The following is a 19476-nucleotide window of genomic DNA, read 5'->3' on the forward strand; positions in this document are numbered from 1 at the left end:
AAGACAAGGCACTGTTAACATGTGCAAGGGTCAGGCAAGAATATTTGAATGATATACTGTAACTGAAAACACTTTGGGAAAGGAAGGTGGATTGGTTCAGTTTATTCTTATGGGTTTTCCAATCATGCAGTCATTTAAGTTGTTTTTAACTTTATTAATAAATTATTTTCAAGTAACATACACCATGAACCTTACATCCTAAAAAATGTCCTAAAAATACTTTAACAAAAACTGAACTTTTACACATTGGCAAACAATAGTCTACTGTATACTGCACATCCGTCTCTTTGGGGATTACAGAAAAGATCGGAACATCACGGATTCTTTTTCAGCTTGCTCACAGATACATTACACACCGTTTTTTCCCCCTATTAAATTCCCTTTCAATATTGAAGAATTAAACAATCAATGTTTCAATATACCAGAATAGAATAATTATATATTCTATGACAATTGAAATGACTTGCTACCAAAATTGCTCTAAAATCCTCTGGGATGTTACCAACAGTGTATAGGCAATAAACGGAAGTCGTTTGACAAACTGCATGCCGTGTGTAGCAAAAATTGCTTAAAGGGGAAAATTGCAGTTCCAGAGTTTCTGCATTTTGACATAACTGTACGTTTATATTGTTTATCCTCTCCTTGTATGTTACTATCCCAGAATTTTGACTTGAGCGTACACATTCAAATGCTGTAATATTTTTAGCACAAATGTAACTTTAAAAGCGGAAAAAATATCCACCAGCACACAACTACAAACCGAACCCCTCTATACACAGGCTAGCGGAAGCACGTGGGTAAATAGGAAGTAACGTGCTATGCGCGGGTCTATTACGTTTCTCCTACTGCAGTGTTCCGAAATGGCGGGTAAGTTTTATAATTAATAAAAACAGGTCTTCTGTGACAAAGGTGTTGATTAGCTTTATAAGCACAAGCGAGGCAGTGTGCGCATGTAAAGACGATATCACTTAATGGTGTGGGTACATCAGGATTGATTAAGTGAACTTGTGTACCAGTGTGTAGCAGCAGTATAGGGCGGATTAAACAGAAAACAAAGCTTCCACTGTATGGGAAAACAACACACGAACTTATCTTTAAGTAAAATAATTAACACGGTGTCACTTCATTATAATGTAAAGATTCCCTTCCTTTTAGGTGTTACTGCAGTTTATATTCGATTTGAACGTCGGAGTGTCATTGTGTTGGGCAAAACACCTATTTGAATTAGAAATGGTTGTAATTAATTGCAATTAGAATACGAGACGCTCTATTAGAGCAGCGAAATATCAATTGCTGCGCTGGGAGTGTGCACCTCATCGTAACTTGTCTAGGTTTTCAGTCATTTTCAGAAAAGCAGTGTGATGTTCCGTGAAGTATTGATGAGGATGAGCTGTAACAGTGGAGAGAGCTGTATAACGGCACGTTAATGTCTCAGAAAAAAATAAATAAAATAAAGCGCAGTTCCTTGTTTTAAAAATCAATCATAATTCATTATTAAACGCGTTCCAAATCAAAGTAGCTTTCATTAATCTTTTCTTCCTGTCTTTATGCATTTACTTGTGAGTGCTTAAATGTTTCTCAAATCAGCGTGACATGACTGAAGTAACATTTTAAAGTTTCTAAAGATGTGACGTTTAATTAATAATACTTTGCTTTCTAGGAATAAATGCTATGGAGAAGAAGCTGGCAGAGTACAAATGTGATACCAACCAAGCTATTTGTCTGAAGCTAGGTGCGTCTGTTACTCCATCCCATATATTGTTTTGTAAATGGAAATGTCTAATTTGAAAAATGAACAAATGTTTCACAGCACATTTCTTCACTTATTTCAGTATTTAAACAATTTAAAATAATTACATCTGAAAAAAAAGACTCTTTGAGCGTAATTGCAGTTCAAGAATGAAGCAGGCTGTGAAGTCTTCAGCAAGCAAGCTCTCCTTTTCTTATGACCATATCCCTGCACAATCGTAAAATGAGGAAGCTCTGTGGAAAGCATGGCGAGCAATATTTAAACGGCCTTTTAGACGAAGTTCTGTTTGTTTTGAATATGGCAGTGCTTCATGTTGTTGCTTGCTTTGACACGGTGCTCTGTAGTGCAGCCCCACTGATTGCAGCCCTCTCCTGCCGTCCCACAGCACGCTTTCCAGAAGACTTGGAAGATGAGGGCACAACTTTCCACCCAGAATACAGTCACCAACTTTACGGGGATGAGTAAGTCACAACATCCACACGAGAGTCTTGTCCTTGTAAACTCCTCCTCTCCCATCCAGTTGGTTTGATTTTTTTTATGATTGAGTGATTTAAGTGGGACATGATAAGCAAAACTGGTGATTTCTGTCCAGAGCCGGCCTTTCTTCTCCTTTGGTGTCATAGTTGTTTGGAGTGGGTTTTCTAGGTCCTTGTTATGTCTCTGATTTAAACAGCTTAAGAGGCGTTTTTCCCCCTGAAATGGATCGTTGCCTCTTTAATTATTCTGTTGTATTATCATCCTTAACTGGATTTAGATGTAAAATGTTTGGAAGAACATGTAACATCTTGAAGATGATCTGTGGTTGGTTTGCATTTTTTCCATCTCTTTTTTTTGCTTTGCCCAAGTGAGTAGCTACCCTTTCATTAGCATGTATTGCCCCTTTGGGGAATATTAAACTAGTCCCACTGGGCCGTGACACACCTTCATTTTGAAATCTGTTAAGAAGTACATCGGTGAAATGGTTATTTGCAAGACATCTTGAGTTTTCCTTAACCCTGGCCTTGTTTAGCGTATAAGAGTGTCCAATATCAATAGGTAATGCCACCATTATGTTGTTGTGCTCAGCAGTGATGAGTGCAATTTCACCTGGCTGCTCTATTAGGCTTTTAAAGTTCAGGGAAGAAGAGAGATTGATTAGGAATTAATGGTGTTCTTCACTGGACGCTTCAGTGCACAAAATCAAACTTCTGGGTAATTAAAAAGGAGACAGAGCGGTTCAGGAGGTAGAAATGTTAATGGAACACGGTGATGGTTTTTCTAAGTCAAAATGTCAATTAGGTAATCAAATGTTTGCCGATTGATCAGTCTTTTCTATATTTGTAGTAAATGCACAGCACTCTTTCGCTTCAGTCTTCACTTGTCCTTTCTCTGACCTTTCTCGATTTATAAAGCGCACAAGTCTTCGAAGCCTTTCATTTTGCTGTATGCACTGGTCACTGGCATAATGTAGCTGCTGGCAATCCTGCTTTCCCACAGTATCTGGTGTTATTGTAACAATTTGCTGTGCAATCACAGTTTTACAAAGATCTCCTTTAAAGATGTTTTATTTTTGTTTGGGGGGGGGGGGGGTGAGGAAAAATATTTTTTTCCAAAGCATTCATGCCATTGTTCAGAAAGCGCTAAGCAGATCCGATCAGTAGTAGCGTTGGAGGCGGAGAGCTGGTGATGTAGGTCAGAGTTTCTTTAAGACATCCTGAACTGGAGTAGTTACAAAGAGCATGAAAGTGGGTGGAGTCGGAGTGAAACCATGTAGTGTGAGTTAAGGAAAACAGGGAAAACTGCTGGGACCTTTCTGGCAGAGATCGGAGATTCAGAATCATATTGGGACCGTGATTATTACCTTAATGCATAAATAATATTAATACTAGAGAACTCATAATAATTCCTTATATTGACACATTGACTGTTTCTTATGTATTTTCGTTTGTAAAGAGCCCTACATGTAATTAGTTTTTTACTTTTATAAGCAGTATTACTTGTAGACAGTTCTTTGCCCATTGCAGAAAGAAAATCTTTTTTTTTTTTTACTAATGTAACTGGACTATTTGATCTTGGCTTTAAGGAGTTATTGGTAATTATAGTACTGAGTAGAAGCAATCACTAACAGAAATATAGTGTCTATCTTGCAACATGTTACCATCTACGGATTTGTCACTTAAAGCTTGGAATATGAAGAGGTAGTGAATCTGAGAGTGAAATTAGACATACAGCGAAAACAGCTTAGTAATACATTACAGGTAAGATTTACTGATGTTGGGCTTTAAAAAAAACAGTGTGAAGAAATTTGATTAGAACACAGTTTATCAAAATGCATAAATCTATTCCCTTTTCTTTTTTTTTCTTCTTTCAGTGAAGTAGCATTCGGATACAAAGGCCTTCAGATCCAGTTGTACTACACTGCTGGGAACCTGAATTCACTGTTTAAAATCAAGTACACAGCAAAGGTCACTGAAAAGTTTGACTGTGTGGAGGTAATTCTGTTACTACAGTTGAATTCAAAGAAATGTTTTATTGACTTGCCCGTGTTTCCATTACTGCTGTGCTCACCCAATTTTCGAATGGGGCAGTTGTGTGTTTTTTAGTTCTGGGGTCAGGTTCTGAACCTCACACATGAGAGAAAGAGGAGGTGAGGGCAGACTCCACTTACCCCTCCCCTGTGTCTTTTAACACATTGCTCACCCACCGCAGGCCTGTAGGGGTCGCTGTGTCACCGAGAGCCCAGAAAGCCCAAGCAGACTTAACCCATCCTACTTTTGCACAATTGGCTAAACGCCCCATTTTAGGGAATCCCAGTTAAAAGGGAACTGCAGTGCTATTTTTTTTTATATTTTGGGGTGAGAAAGAATCGGCACTGATGAGTACATTTCAAAACAATAAAAGTATAATGTTCACAGTATCTTGTAAAACCTCCAGTTTACGTCACACAGTAGAGCAAATTTCCAGGTATGGGCTGCACCATATTCTGAAATTCAGAACAAGGCAACCAAACGTCTGCCGACGTGTTGCGGCCTGATTACATTGTAGACAAGCAAGCTTGTGAATACATTTCTCTTAATGCAATAGAAATATGGCTCTTGATTTTAAGACTGATTGGCCGACAAATACTACTTACTTTTTAATTCTGCAAGCAGATCATGTTGGAAGATGTCTGCGGTGAAATATCTGCTGCTCAGCCTGTACTTATTCGCTCGTAAGTCACATGACATTAGTCATTACAGGGACTAGTGAGCAGGAAGGGCCGCTTCACATCGCAATTGGAGGGAACTTGCTCTCTCACCTGTGGCAAGGCAAGGGGTTTGCAACAGCGTGGTGACTTGAAGTATTCTCACTAAGTTCCCGATTTTGAGCTTAATTTGGAATTTGTAAATAGTTCAGTCTCATATAATGTGTAAATTACTCATCATTTTCAGTGACTCCATTCCGTTCTGCTGGTCTTCAGATGTGTAAAAGTAAAATGTGCCAGACAAATGTTTTTATACCATCAGTGGATTTTTTCTGCAACTGAGATTTAATAACGGGACTGAGAAATTGGGACTGCAGTTCCGCTTTAAGTCGAACCCACGACACCTGAACTTTGTTTGCCTGAAAACAACCAAAACTGAAATAATCATTTGCATCTTTCCGAATTAAACAATCTCCATCTTTTAAGCTCCGACAATGGATTCTTTTAGACTTTAAAAGCCTGACATGTTACTTTCAGAAATACATTTGCTGTTGGAAAATCTGCGCCATAAACAACATATTTTGCTCTAGCTATTTATTATTTGGAATTGTATCTCAAAAAATGTTTGCATGTAGGTGAACCAGTTCTCGCTTTTTAAAAACCACTTTACCATGCTCAGTATAAAACAGTCATCATCTCGAATGACTCCATTCCATACTGCTGGTCATCATGTGTAAAAGTAAAATGTGTCAGACAAATGTTTTTTAGCCCAGCCAACTGTATTTCTTAAATGATTAACCGGGAGTTTTTTTAGAAACCTATCAGATGCTGTACGGTTTGCATTTTCAATTTGGAATAGTGCGTTTATGTTGACGTATTTTTTATTTCCCGGCCTCTTATTCCTCGTAGCAATTACATTTAAATCTGAATCTAAAAACCCCAGAATTTATGCGGGTGTTGCTATAGAAGAGGAATGCTTTGCATCGCAGATTGCAATGCAAACTGGTTTCGGGGCAATCTGTAAACCAAAGCATTTTTTCTTTGGTGGTTTTGTTGTAGTTGTCCGCTGTGTACTGTACTGTATTTTTGAGAACTGCAGAGCTGCTACTTTTTGGCAGGGGTGCTACATCGCCATCAGAGTGGAATAAAAGCAGCAGCTGACAATGCTGATTTTTAATTGTTTTCTGAACATTGGCGGACTTCTCCATAATCTCTTTCCGAGCGTCCCTGCCGGTGCCGCAGGAGTGTGAGGGCCCCGAGTCATTGCTGAACTCCGCACCTCCGGAGATTGATATGCAGCAGAGATGCAAAGCACCACGAGCCGTAACAGGCTAATCTCAGTCTGGCTTCTGTTTGAGGCGAACGTTAATCTTCCTTCTCAAAGGGAAGTGCTTTTCACTTTTCAGATAGGGGGTCCAAGATTAAACTTTCAATTGAGTGGCTCCACAAAGCAGTCAGCACGAACTGGAATTCTCTGTATGTCTAAAGAGACCACCGGTGTGTCATGTTGGAGTACTCCGCATTTCTTGCGGTTAGAAATTAGCTGTTGGAACAAATCTGGGCTTTATTTCCAGGGAGCCAAGGAAACCCATCTCCCTTCATAATACTTGAACACATCCTTATCATTTTGAGAGACTGAACTATTCGTTATGTGAATCTGTCAGATAAAATGATTGGCTTTTGTGTTGATTTACATTGCAGTGCACCATAAAATGTTTTTTTCTGTGACCACACCACCTTTAAAAACTTCCCTGCCATTTCTCATGGTGTTATTTAAGTACTAATTGTTTTACAATTTTGGAGTAAATGTTGCACTTTCAGACTATGGCCATGAATTACTTGTAGTAATCTAAATTAAAATGTTTGGTTACATGCTAATGGATTACTGTCCAAAGGTCAGAAAAGCAAAAGATCTAAAGAGCTAGATTTATAGTGTATGTGAAATACCCTAAAGCTCAGTACATTTGTTAGCTGTTTTTTTTTGGTGCAGATTAGACTTTTATGAGTGTTTCAGTCTTCTCCTCTTGGACGTGTAATAATGGGACTATGGGGGAAAGAAAAACGTACAAGTGTTGAGCTTTTAATCAGCGAAAGAGTGTTGTTGACAGCCCTCTTATCGAAAGTGAGCGCACACCCTCCCCCTGACTCCTGTCAAGGTTAATTTTTGGTCTTTGAAGATGAAAACTGTACTTTTAGGTATGTGGGGGGGGAAAAACAAACTAAAACTGTCCGTTGACCCAGATGGGTGTTTTGATTTGGGTTTGGGGATTTTTGTGTCTTGACACAATACCATGTGCTCCAGTGTGTGCCTGTTGTATGTGCGCACTGCCACTGACTTGAATACAGCTGGCGCGATGGAGTTGGGAATGTAGAGCAATAGGACAGAGTTCACAGTGCAGCTGCCTCTCTAATGGGATGCAGAGGGGAGGCTCCTACTAGAGATCACCTTTCCCCAGAAGAAGCAAATGTTTTAATAATGGAGTTCAGTTTTAGTGTGTGCGGATTTGTGCTTTTGTGTTCCCCGTTTAGCGCACACAGGAGATTAAGTGGTGGTTACAAACAAGCTGCAGTCCCCATACCAGGTGAAATAGAAAAGCAGATCCTTTTGTGAGGTGTCGATTTTTGATTTTGCTGGGCAATTTTTTTTTCCTCGCGGTGTCTTTGATCGGTGTAGAGGACGGAGGTGTGGATCATAACTTCAGCGGCCGAGATCGAAAATGACTGTTCACTTGGGAGTTTTTTTTCCCCTCTTTTAGAAAGGAGTAAACCCTGAAATGCAGTATCTACACACTCGTAAGGAAGAAAAAAAGTACCCACTTAAATGTGACATAGCCAAGCATATGAAACTAAAATGGTTGCATTTGGCAGTCAATAAAAATCTTAATTTTATTTGCTGGTTAATTTTAATTTATGAGACTTTACTTCAAGTAACAGTTTATAATTTACAGGCAAAGTGAATACAGATTAGGCCTGTAAATACCTCTAAATCTGAATGGCTGTGCATTTTAATGTCTGTTGTTAAACTGTAAGTCTGTTTCTTTATTATTTGAAAAGGTGATCTTCCAACAATCCATTAATATACAGAATAGAACAAATAGACTTTTAAATTTAAAGATGTTGCTTTCACAGATGCACTTATTAACTATTCTAATAGTTTTTGTTCCAAAGATAAAATATATTAGGACAGGCACAAAAAGCCCTAGAAGAGCATTGTTAAGCTATATCTAAACTAAGTAATGGCTCCTTTTAAGCTCGAGAACAATTTGTAAGTGGTACATGGGCAGAACATTGACAATATAACTTGTTTGTCCTTGGCCTCTATTTATAGTCCTTATTCCTCAAAAATGCAGTTGAACAATAATAATGGTAAAGTGCTATTCATCTGCAGGTGCATTACATCCACTTAGATATGAGGTGATGGCTGAAAAGAGAGGAATTAGTAGCATGTTGTATTAGCCTTTTGTAGTGCATTTTGTTCAGGGCTTCTTAATTTCCCTGTTTTGAATGCTGAACAGCAAGAGTCTTGGTATAGAACTAATGGCCATCATGCATGTAAATGGTGTGAAAGAGCTGCTTAGCAAGTTAATACAAAGTGTTCTTATGTCAATCTTTGTGGAAATGGATACAATACAAACATTACAGCTGAACTAACTACAAATTCTACTGAGTAAAATCCAGGGCTTATTGTCCCTAAATCTTTGATTTGGGGGCAAGTTAATTTTATTGAGTTCACTGGCAGGCTTAGAGAGGGGCTCATATTGGTGTACAGGGTTTTGTTAAGTCGAGATCAATTCATTAAATTTTATTGCCTGGTGAGAAGCAGAAATACATTATTGTGGAACTTCATCAAATATTCATGGTTTAAGATAAGTAGTAAATGTATTCAATTAAGCGGTCTTTCAATCGAGTATAAAAAAGGGAATTTCAGGTCTGCTCAGCTGACAGCCTTGAATGCTTAATGGTTTTCCTTTCTGTGATACAAAAATGTGTATTCTTTCCTTTTAATTCCACATGGTCTTTGTTAATCAGGAATGAAGCATTTCCTAATGAAAGAACAATGCAAGCTTATTTTATTATGTTTCTTTATTGATTGTGTGATAGAAAAGATCTTAGTTCAAAAAAATTAACTCGCCTCTACATAATTTTAATTAGACATCTGATTACCATAAAATCCCCCTTTTTTTGTCCTGTCAAAATATATCGAGCAATTGCAAGCAGATGCTGTCTGTGAACTGTATATTTAGACTGTGCTGATATTTCTGATTATTTTAAGGTGAAATGTATTTAAATGCTTATAAACACTTGTGGTGCATTTTGGTTATTTTGTGTTTTTGGTGTTGGGTGACAAGACGGTGCCAAGGTTTAAAAAAAAACACATTGATTTGCCTCTAGGTGACTCAAATGAATCTGGGGTTCTTCTTGTACCTTTGAATATGCTTTAAAAGCAATAAAAGTTATGCCTTCATATTCAAGGAGTTTATTCAACCCATTTAGGCTTATTTTTAGGCATTTTCTCCTGTTAGGTTTTTTAAGCTTGAGCAAAAAATGCAAAAATCTTCAGATCAAAAAAACTCCAAAATATATCAGTACTAATCCGTGAGCACTTTAATGCATTCATAAATATAGTTATTGAATCTAAGAATGAAATGCATATTGTCAGTCAGAGGCTTTGTGGTAAGGAGTTGGACGATATTAAAAGATTAATTTTTAATGACATTGAATTAGGATGCTTGTCTTGGTCTAGAGTTTTCTCTGCTCTCCATATTTAATTTTCATGGGTATGTTCTTCGGTTTTGGTTTGGCATTTAAATGACTGTTCTCCAAAATCTCGTCATTTAAATAGTATCTCAAAAAACCACAGAAAGATAATTAGTTTTCCTGTTATACTGGTGTTTTTTTTTGCTGAAAATACAACTTCTTCTTATGGGTCATTGCTTAGCAGGTCATTCTTGAATTAAAAATGAAATGTGAAAGCATACCATTTTAACCGTTTCCTGTTTTACGCTTGTTTACAGTGCTGATAGCAGACCGATTTTGGTATCAAAACATTGGCAGTTTAATCCAAGTGGCTATGTGTGATAAAAACAATTACAGCAAGAGCAATTGACTGGAGGATATGTGATCCCACTTCAGGAATTCCAAGCACAAGCAGTTGTAGTTTATACTGAATACAAGTACTGGGAAATACAGTCCAACACAGTCAGCCTTTAAAAAAACAACTTTTAATGGATGTTCATAGCAGACTAATTTGAATCTTATTCATTGCTGGTATTTATATACATGTGGCAATCTTCTATTAAAATTGTAGCCTTTTTTGTTAAAGGTAACCCATATTCCACATGGATCTCTACTTTTAAGTACAAAAAGTAACCTGTTAGCTTCATGGTAATATTACCTGAAACAGGTGATGTTAATGATGAGAAGCTCCTCACAGTAAGTCAGTTAGATTTAACTGGTGAATGTGATGGTTTGTTTGCTATAACAATATATTTTTTTATTACTTATGTGTAGTGTACAGTACCTACCTTGAGTTGTTGTGATAGGGTTTTATGATCGGTGTTAATTCAGGTTAACAGGCTTGCTTTTTTCTCATCCAAACCAAACTGTATTTGTAACACTCATAATCAAAAGTTGTGGTAAGAATCGAAAGCACTAATTGTCATGATATACAAGTACTTCAGCTCCAAATTCTAAGATAGGTAATACTTTATGCATTGCGACGTAAAGTTCATGGACGAAAAATGGAAGTGTTTACTCCAGTATTGTGATATCTGTGCATTCCAAGGCAAAACAGGCAAGCACAGGCAGATCAATTGTCTGCGGATTTGCAGCCTCGGATGCAAACAGCCAGTTTCCTCAAAAGTGGTCTGCAAAGAGCTCTGCATGGTTGGGTTGCAGTGCGGTGCTCATCAACCCTGGCAATGGAAGTTTGTGAGACCAGTGGTGCAAAGAGCACAGGCAATGAATGGGCTGATGCATCTGTGAAGTTGCGGGGGGCTTTTTCCTGGCATGGTTTGGGCACACTCACTCCCTAAGAAGGCAAGGTCAGTGTTAATTGTACTTAGTGATCATCTTCACCCCATCTTGCAGCATTTCTTTCATGCCAGGAGGGTTGCCGATAATGCCCCTATGTTTGATGAGCGTGACACTGATGGTATCCAGATATGGTATTCACATGTCATGGCTTTCCTGGCCACCAGATCTGATTCCTAAAATAAATATCATTGACAGGACATTCTGAACAATGCCTGAGATGACGTTTTCCACCTCACCTCTGTTAATTGTACAGTATTTAGTGAGTTTGCATTGGGGTGTCCATTTTTATTTAATCCACTAACTGTATGTGTACAGAGCTTAATGCAGCTACAAGTTGGAATGCATTTGTTTCAATGTGCTATATTCCCGGAGTCAAAATCTGGGAAGGGGAATAAATCTGTGTAACAGGGTTGCTTCAATATGTGAAATTAATGTTTTATAGGAAAACATATTTCAACATAGTGGTACTAAGTTTCTGATAATGTGAAGGTCATTGATTATGACCTGCACCATGTATAACTGTTTCCCCAATCAGTTAATAGAGACCAACTCACTGCTTAAACGATCTATCTGATATAATACCCCATCAAAAAGGTTAAGCGATACTGGTTATGGCATATTTAATTTTTTTAATGGACTTTGTGCATCTTAACGGTGGATTTCACAGCTTTGTACTGGCAAGAGTAAAAACCCCGCTCTTTGTGCGTGTGTTTTCCATCAGCCTGACGACGTTGAAGGTAAAATCCGAGAAGTGATCCCTGCTGGATTCTGTAGCAACACGGACGACTTTCTTGCTTTGTTGGAAAAAGAAGCTAATTTCAAGCCTTTTGGGACTCTGCTTCACACATACAATGTGCACAATGAAGAGGCCGGTGAAGATATTACCTATCAGATCTACAAGGTAAGTGTCTCATCTCGCTCTCCAGCTTTGTGTAGGGAAGAGGGGGATCTCTCACAATACCGTTTTTGTATCAAACGGATCTGTATGAGTTTGTTCTGGTTTTGCCTCCCTCCCCCCCTCGCCTCGTTTTGTCTTGCAGCGGTGTAGTCCAGCTGCGACGATCCGAGGGTCCCTTTCTTATGGGGTGCAATTGTTGCCACACTAAACGTGTGCGATCATAGACCCGAGAGAGGTGGCCCTGGGCTCTTTCCCACCGGGAGAGTCTGGGTTTATTCAGCAGCCCTTGTAAGTGATAACTGAGCCACTTTACTTGTCTGCCCCCCCCACCTCCAATAGGCTGACATGTCCTGCCCTGGCTTTCGAGAGTATCACGAGAGGCTTCAGACCTTCTTGATGTGGTTCATTGAAACGGCCAGCTTCATCGACGTGGACGATGAGAGATGGGACTACTTTCTTATGTGAGTGCAGCCCTTCAGCAACATTTAGACCGTATTGTCTCAATAAACCCAACGACTTCCTTTGTGGTTTCGCCAGTTACCAGGCCAGTTTAATGATATTTTTCCCAGGGAAGGCAGTCATTGTTTATCGGGGGCCGAGGAGTTTTTTTTTTTTCCCCTCTCCCTTTGTGCCTCAGAAGACTTTTTTTTTTCATAGAGCTTGAGTTGAATTGAATACTTTTGTCTTTTGAAACGTTGAATGTAAGGGCTGAAATAGTAAAATGAGCTCTGCCCGTGTTTTCTTTGGCTTGTCACCTATTCATCCTAACAATAGGCAAATGGACTGAAGTGAAGTAAAGAGGCCTGATTTTTTTTTTTCTAGAGTTGCTGTGCACCAATTAAGTGAATTGTACATTCAGAACGTAGCAGGTGTACCAATTGCGCCAGCTTGATGCAGCATGCTGACACTGAAATCTCGGCCAGAGAATGGAGGGAAAATGGAAGCCGCATGGGAGTGTGGCTGTAATTGACCTGCTTGCCTGTGTGTTTTATCTGCAGATTTGAGAAGTATAATAAGGATGGGGAGACACTCTTCGCAACTGTTGGCTACATGACAGTCTATAATTACTATGTGTACCCAGACAAAACCCGGCCACGTGTAAGGTAATTGGTAGTATAGCACGTGCCTCTCCTTTATTGGGGCACACAAAAAGAAAATTACACATTTCCTCCTCTTTTTTTTTTTCCTGTTGTCCTAAATTACTGGCTTAACTAACTAACCAACCAAACTCACTTTGTCATCAGATGGAAGCAAGTGGTCAGAAATCTGAAAAGAAAATAATGGCTAAAACATGGAGTCAGTTACCTCTTTTATTTCACCTTTCCTTTTTACGGTGTGGCACGGTTTCGTTTGAAGGGTGTGGGTTGTTCATTTAACCCCGTTTCTGAAAATTGGTTGTGTTCAGTCTTGAGTACTTCTTTTTTTTATCCTTCCTCACACAGGAGGTAATTTGCACTCTTGTTCTTCGATAATAATCATGACTGTAAATGTTTTCTATATTTATTTATATATTTATATAAAATAGAGCAGCACGTAAATCAGCTTCTTTACCCACCGACAGAAAATAAGGGAGGTTTTCTAAATCCACCATCATATACTGGACGATTTTATTTCAAGTCAAAGATGACAAGTTAAGCTTTCTCCTGTTAAATGCTTAATAGCCAAAGTGAGTTTGAGAATTCCATATGGCGTGTAAACGTCGAATCACCAAAGACAAAGTGTTTGTTCAAAATAATTTTTAGTTTTTTGCTTAGCTCGTCGTACCAATCTTAACCAGCCTCTCTCAGTTTTGTCTTGGAAACGTTTCATGTATTCACATTAAAATAACTCAAATCTGCTTTGCTGGGCTCGAAAGGTCGGTTCTTGCATCTAACACGATGCTTTGATATCTTTGTTTCCATTCAGCCAGATGCTGATCCTCCCCTCATTTCAAGGAGAGGGTCACGGTGCTCAGCTGCTCGAAGCTGTCCACAGGTTTTATTGCACAATTCCTGAGGTTTTGGACATTACTGGTACGTGGTTGTTTATTACATTTTGTACCGACTAATAAGGTTCTAAGCACTTGAAAAAACTAAACTTTCCAAGTGATCAGGACACTGAAATCAAGCAGTTAAATATGTATATTAAATAAGTTTAATTAAAATATGAATTCCTTTCATTTTAAATTCCCTTTTTAAAGGATCTCAATCCTTGTTGTAAAGTGTTGAAGGATGTCTTCGTAAAAAAATGGCCGCGAATGGAGGATTTTACAGCAAATGCATATTTTACTACTGGCCCTTGGTTTTGTGAGCCCCATACATGAAGGAGGGGCACTAGCAGAAGTTGCTTTAAATGTTGTAACAACATAAGCAATTTAATAACGCTTGTTTAATGGTTTTCAACATGTCTTCAAGTTTATACCAATGTCTAAAGCAGTTAGAGTGTTGCTGTGTTCTCAGATAATTCCTTTAATTTCAAACAACTGAAGAAACTGTCAGTGATCCCTCTGAAGGAGGAGTGACAGTATCCCCCTTAGGGGTATTGTTGATACTAAATTGAAGCCCTCTTTTTTGTGTAAAGAAGGCAGTTTTGTGCTGACTTCCTCGACACAGGGCCAAATTGAGTCCGGATGTATGTAAATTGCAAGTAGGTTTAACAGAAATCTGTTCGCCACATGCTGCACAATCATTTTCAAACAACGGCATAATTATTTTCCTGTTTCAGGGCAGCCATAACTTGGATTACATCTGAAAGTGAAACACTAAGCTTTTTTTGTGATGGTGTGTCATGAGTGTTTAGGTATCACGTTTAGTATAACAAAACATATACTTTTTGAACATGTCTGCATTCCTCTTATTTGTGCTGAACTGCCCTAACGATTGTGTTAAATTGTACAAATTGGAGTGCAAGATCTTGTGACCTAGCACAGTGGGATAACCCCATTTTTTATCATTTCAGCGGAAGATCCGTCTGAGAGTTACATCAGGCTGAGAGACTTTGTCCTGTTAAAACTGTGCCAAGCACTGCCATCCTTTTCCACAGAACATTTAGCTCAAGGCTTCAGTCAGGAAATGGCAACAGAGGCACAGGAAAAGCTAAAGATAAACAAGGTAAATTTGAAAACTGAAAGTTGTCTTATGAGCTTGAAAGTGTCCTTACATAGCTACCTTGCTTACCAGTGCATTTGTCCTGTCTGTGAATCGAATTATTTGATATTTTCTCATTTTAGATGGTTTTATTATCACTGAGCTGTACCTGAATGTTACAAAGTTTTTCACAATTTCAGAATTGTAGTTCATAGGTATAGTTAACAGTTTCTTTCATGAAGAAACAGGACATGGATTAACATAATATTTTACCAGGGTAGTATGCCAGTTGAAGGCACAGTTTATGGTCACTTAGCCTACAGTTTATGTTCCCATTAATTTCCATTCATGACAGACATAGATCTTTAGGGCGTGCAAAGAAAACAGTCTCTGTTTATATTATTTGTCAAGGAGAAACAACTCTTCGTTCACAACAGCTTGACAGTTGTGTCGTGTTTTACAACGCTTGCTGTGTGCCGAGTTTTGGCAGCAGTTTGAACCTTTGCTGACATCACACTTGTTTTCGTACCGTTTCAACAACTGTTTGCTTTTTCACGTCCGGGCTCTGACACATGAAGTTCGGTGTGTGTTCCCAGGTCGCTAAATTTTGCCAGTGGGCTCACACGAAAACTGATTTTCATGATTTTCAGAAAGCAGTCTCTTGCACTGCATCTTTGATTAAAAAATTAAAGGTTGCAGGCGAATGTAGAATGCTTTTTTTCTAGTATATCTCTTAGCTGTTGGACACAGGTTGCACCTTTGGTTCTGCATTATCAAAGCCCGAGAGCCTTTAGCATGAAGTCGTAATGGCTAGGACTTTCACCACCACTATTTCAGAATTCCTGGGGATGCCTGCCCTCCTGTGCCTGTGTCTTCCCTCTGTGCAGTTCATCTTTTCCTCTGCCATAAATCTCAGCCTGACTTCAATCAATAAGTCGGGAATTGCCTGAACCTTCGTGCTGCAGAGGTATTTGAAATGCACTGATGAAAGTGGTGGCTTTTTTCCATTAGAAACATGCAAGGAGAGTGTATGAGATTATGCGCCTGAGAACAACAGACATGAGTGACCTGGAGAAGGCAAGAACATACAGATTGGAAATTAAAAGGAGGCTGATCGGCCCCTACAAGGTATGTGTGTTGGCAGAAGCCTTTTTAGCCCATGAAAAGTCCCCCCCCCCCATCTTCCCCCCTCAAAAAATATGTTTTTTCCACCTAATTATGAGCGGTCAAACTTGAATAAATTAGCATACAATTTAAGACCAAAAAGGGAAGGGATCATGCACTTTCTGTGTAATGTTAGAGTCAGGGTTGAATATGTTAACTGCTCCAGGGTTTACAACAGAGCTTTTTGTCATTAATTACTGTGTGATGTTGCACAGCCATTGAAAACGAGGTGCGTTCAAGAATTAAAACATTTTAAGTGATAAAGGAGGATTCAAGTTGTCCTGAAAGGAATGCATGAAACCGAACTCCCCGTTCGGCCTTGTTGTTCGTATTTCCAAAATTCTGAATGTGCCGTTCCAGGGCCGAAAGAGCATTTAGCCTATCTGAGGGGCATTGCGGTGTAATTTGCCCCAAATTGGGGACCTGAAGAAAAAAAGTGGAAGGTCCACATGTTCATGCATTGAAAAATGCAGACTTAAATTTTTCTTCAGCTTGTTTGACATTAACATTCTTTCCGATTAAGCGAGGTTTCCTGTATGCACTGCGCCACATGCAAGATGACATTTAGTTGATGAATGAAAAGCTGTGGCATTAAGCTGCATGGGTTAATTAGACCACAAGTAACGGTGAAAAGCCAGGATTTCCCTGCTTAACCCTGAGGATGTTGAAGATCCTTGTGCTTGTTCTTTTTTTTTTTCCCCCCAAAGACACACAGCCTATTATAAATTATCATTAGAATGTGCTGCCTGAATCTAGTTAATGAGGTACCCACAGCAGGGTTTGCATGTCTTTGTCTAGGCGTCTCTTTTCTCTCTCTGTCTGTCAAGTCCCAGAGAAATGCCGTTGTGTAGGCTTTTCCTGGCGGCTGCTGTAGGAAGGCAAGGGAAAAAGTTGTGTTTGGCAGGCAGTTATTTATGGCAGCTTAATGGCCGCATTTGCAAAAGAATTGATCTTGCGGACAGGTGTGTTGTCAAGGTGAAGGAAATCAACAAATAACAGATGCATAACGTTCAGGTTTTTAAATGAGAACTTAAATCTGGTTTTTGTTTTTCTTCACTTATTATAGATTCAAAATCACAGCAGTTGCATGTAGCAGATGCCTACTACCTCAACGTTGTTGGCTTACAGTAATTGTTATGGCAGGATATTTAGACAAGGAATACCAAGCTTTTTTCTGGACCGTTTATAGAAATAAGGCCTTATCAATGGTAATGCAATGCTTCATGCTGTATATCTGTGAAAATGTATGCAGTTCCCTAGGATTCAACTCCGTTTGATTCCCTTATCTGTAGGATTTGCATCTCATTCAGGAGAGTAATTTGAGGTGTGATGGCAACAATATGGGATCACAGTCATGTTTGTAACAGCAGTGCGGATGGTACTTCATAGTTGTCCAAACTTTAATTTACGGATAACACTGTGTGTTTTGGAAGTTTCATTAGCATTTTTGTGTTTTACAGGAAAATTGCTTTTTGGTAATGTTACAGAATACCAATTTACAGCTTTCCCACCACTGTGTGTTTACGTGTATGTTATACTGCATCTTTGATTTCTGTCGGTAAATACTCACAATTTTGTACGCGTGGATAAAGCCCAAATGAGGTCCTCCAAGGATCTTCAGTTAGGCCCACTGCAAAAGCTATTAAGTTTGATTCACAGCAACATAAAAACTTTTTGAGAATTGTTTTGAATGATTATTATTTGCTATTTATTATCATGTGTTATTGTGCTGTTCCTAAAACTATTCAGTGTCCTTAAATGAGAGGAGAGAAGTGAATTCCTAGATAGAAAAAACTAAGAGGAGGTTTCCTGTTTCCATCCTGGCATTTCATGGGTTGGGGGGAGCTTGCACCTGGAGTACTGCACCCAGATGCCCCATTAGACATGTCATTTGTTGACAGCAATTTAACTGCATTTTTTTAAGTTCCCTGGGAAAGTGGGAAGGAAAGATCTGGGTTCCAGATGGGCTCTTTAGTGTTGGAAACCGTTCTCCGGCGGAGCTTGAGGCAGTGTGAGATGGCAGTCGTTGGAAGCTGAGGAGAATTAGCCTTCATCCCTACCAGCACTCTCTGAGCGTACGCATTTATCTGGTTCACCCCCAAATGTGTCTGTGGTGCAAGTATTGTAGGGCATCTTGGTGTGCTGCCAAAGTCTGTGACCACTAACATACTGCCTCAATTACAGACGTTGGCATGAACCTTACAGGGTTTGGAATTCTGAAAATCGTCAACCAATGTCTGTCCTGAAACCAATGCATATGCTTCGGTATTACAGTGAAATATCATGGCTTTGTTCCTTCAGTGGCTTGGAGGTGACAGTACTGTACTGTGCTCGTTTGCTATACTACTGTTGCCACTGTTTTGGCCTTATTGGTAATGGAATCAACTAAAGAACAAATAGAATGGACTTTTAAATGTGACTTATAGGAAACTGTCTCATAAATAGAAATGAACAGACCTCTTTTTTTCCAGTGCAGTTGCTTGAATGCAAATTTTAGCAATTGCTCATCAATGAAACACGAAAATAATTGAGGAAAATATGTAAGCATGCTTTGTGAATGTGCAACATGGCCTGTTATGATCGTATTTGAAAGGTTAGCTCAACCTTTTTCTTTATATGGAATTTGATGGTTTTCTTGAGCCGTTTTAAGAGTACACGCACTAATCCTAATGCAGGATTGCATTGCACACAGTGCGTTTTTAAACCTTTATTTTTGTTATCTTGTTTTTCAAGGAGGTGGTGGTCAAACTGACATCCTGGCAGATTAGCAGTCAGAACATCTCAGCTGCCCATCATGAAGATGCCTTATTGTGATGGTGCATCAGTGTTTCTCCTAATAAGCGATTAATACTTGTGTATTGCTTGTTTATCATTAGAAAAACCAGAGGGAACTTGCCAAGATGAGGAGGTGTCTCAGGCCGGAGGAGTTGTGCAATCAGATGAGGCAAATGGACCTTCAGATGCAACACGAGGAGCTGGAGAAGAGCTACCAGGAGCTTCTGAGTGAATACAGACGAGTTATTGAACGGTTGGCTCAAGCCTGATTGCTGTGTTGTGTGCGAAATCAAATCAGAAATCACTTTCTCCTGGCTGTTGTTCATTTGTATATTTACAGCGGACATCCAGCTCCCTCTTGTTCTCATGTCTGGTATAATGTGATATTTCTTAATTGAATTGACTTACTGTTGTTTCAGTAATTCCAAAATGTAAGAGGAAAATATAGCTTCTGAAATGTGCTTAATGTAATGGTAGGATCTAAATAGTGTCTTGGGGTGACAATTTTCGGTATCTGTGTAGATTTTCAGCTGTTCTTCTCTTACTGAGAAATTCAAGGTTTGGAAGCACTTAATAAAAGTTTTGTACATTGCATAACAAAGCTTTGGATGTTCTTTTTTTTTTT

The 19476-nt window shown here is 39.0% G+C and overlaps 1 protein-coding gene across 1 annotated transcript; it reads left to right on the forward strand.

Moving 5' to 3' along the window:
- Positions 1 to 777: 777 nt before the first annotated feature.
- On the forward strand, positions 778 to 19452 carry hat1 (histone acetyltransferase 1). The gene is made up of 11 exons (XM_006636509.3): positions 778 to 867; positions 1661 to 1732; positions 2136 to 2211; positions 4101 to 4221; positions 11671 to 11850; positions 12187 to 12308; positions 12846 to 12950; positions 13753 to 13859; positions 14785 to 14936; positions 15924 to 16040; positions 18953 to 19452. The coding sequence occupies exons 1-11, from the start codon at positions 819 to 821 to the stop codon at positions 19118 to 19120; spliced, it is 1269 nt and encodes a 422-aa protein (XP_006636572.3). The 5' UTR covers positions 778 to 818; the 3' UTR covers positions 19121 to 19452.
- The last annotated feature ends 24 nt before the right edge of the window (positions 19453 to 19476 follow it).

This window comes from Lepisosteus oculatus, chromosome 12 (assembly GCF_040954835.1).
Source record: "Lepisosteus oculatus isolate fLepOcu1 chromosome 12, fLepOcu1.hap2, whole genome shotgun sequence".
NCBI classification, from domain to species: Eukaryota; Metazoa; Chordata; class Actinopteri; order Semionotiformes; family Lepisosteidae; genus Lepisosteus; species Lepisosteus oculatus.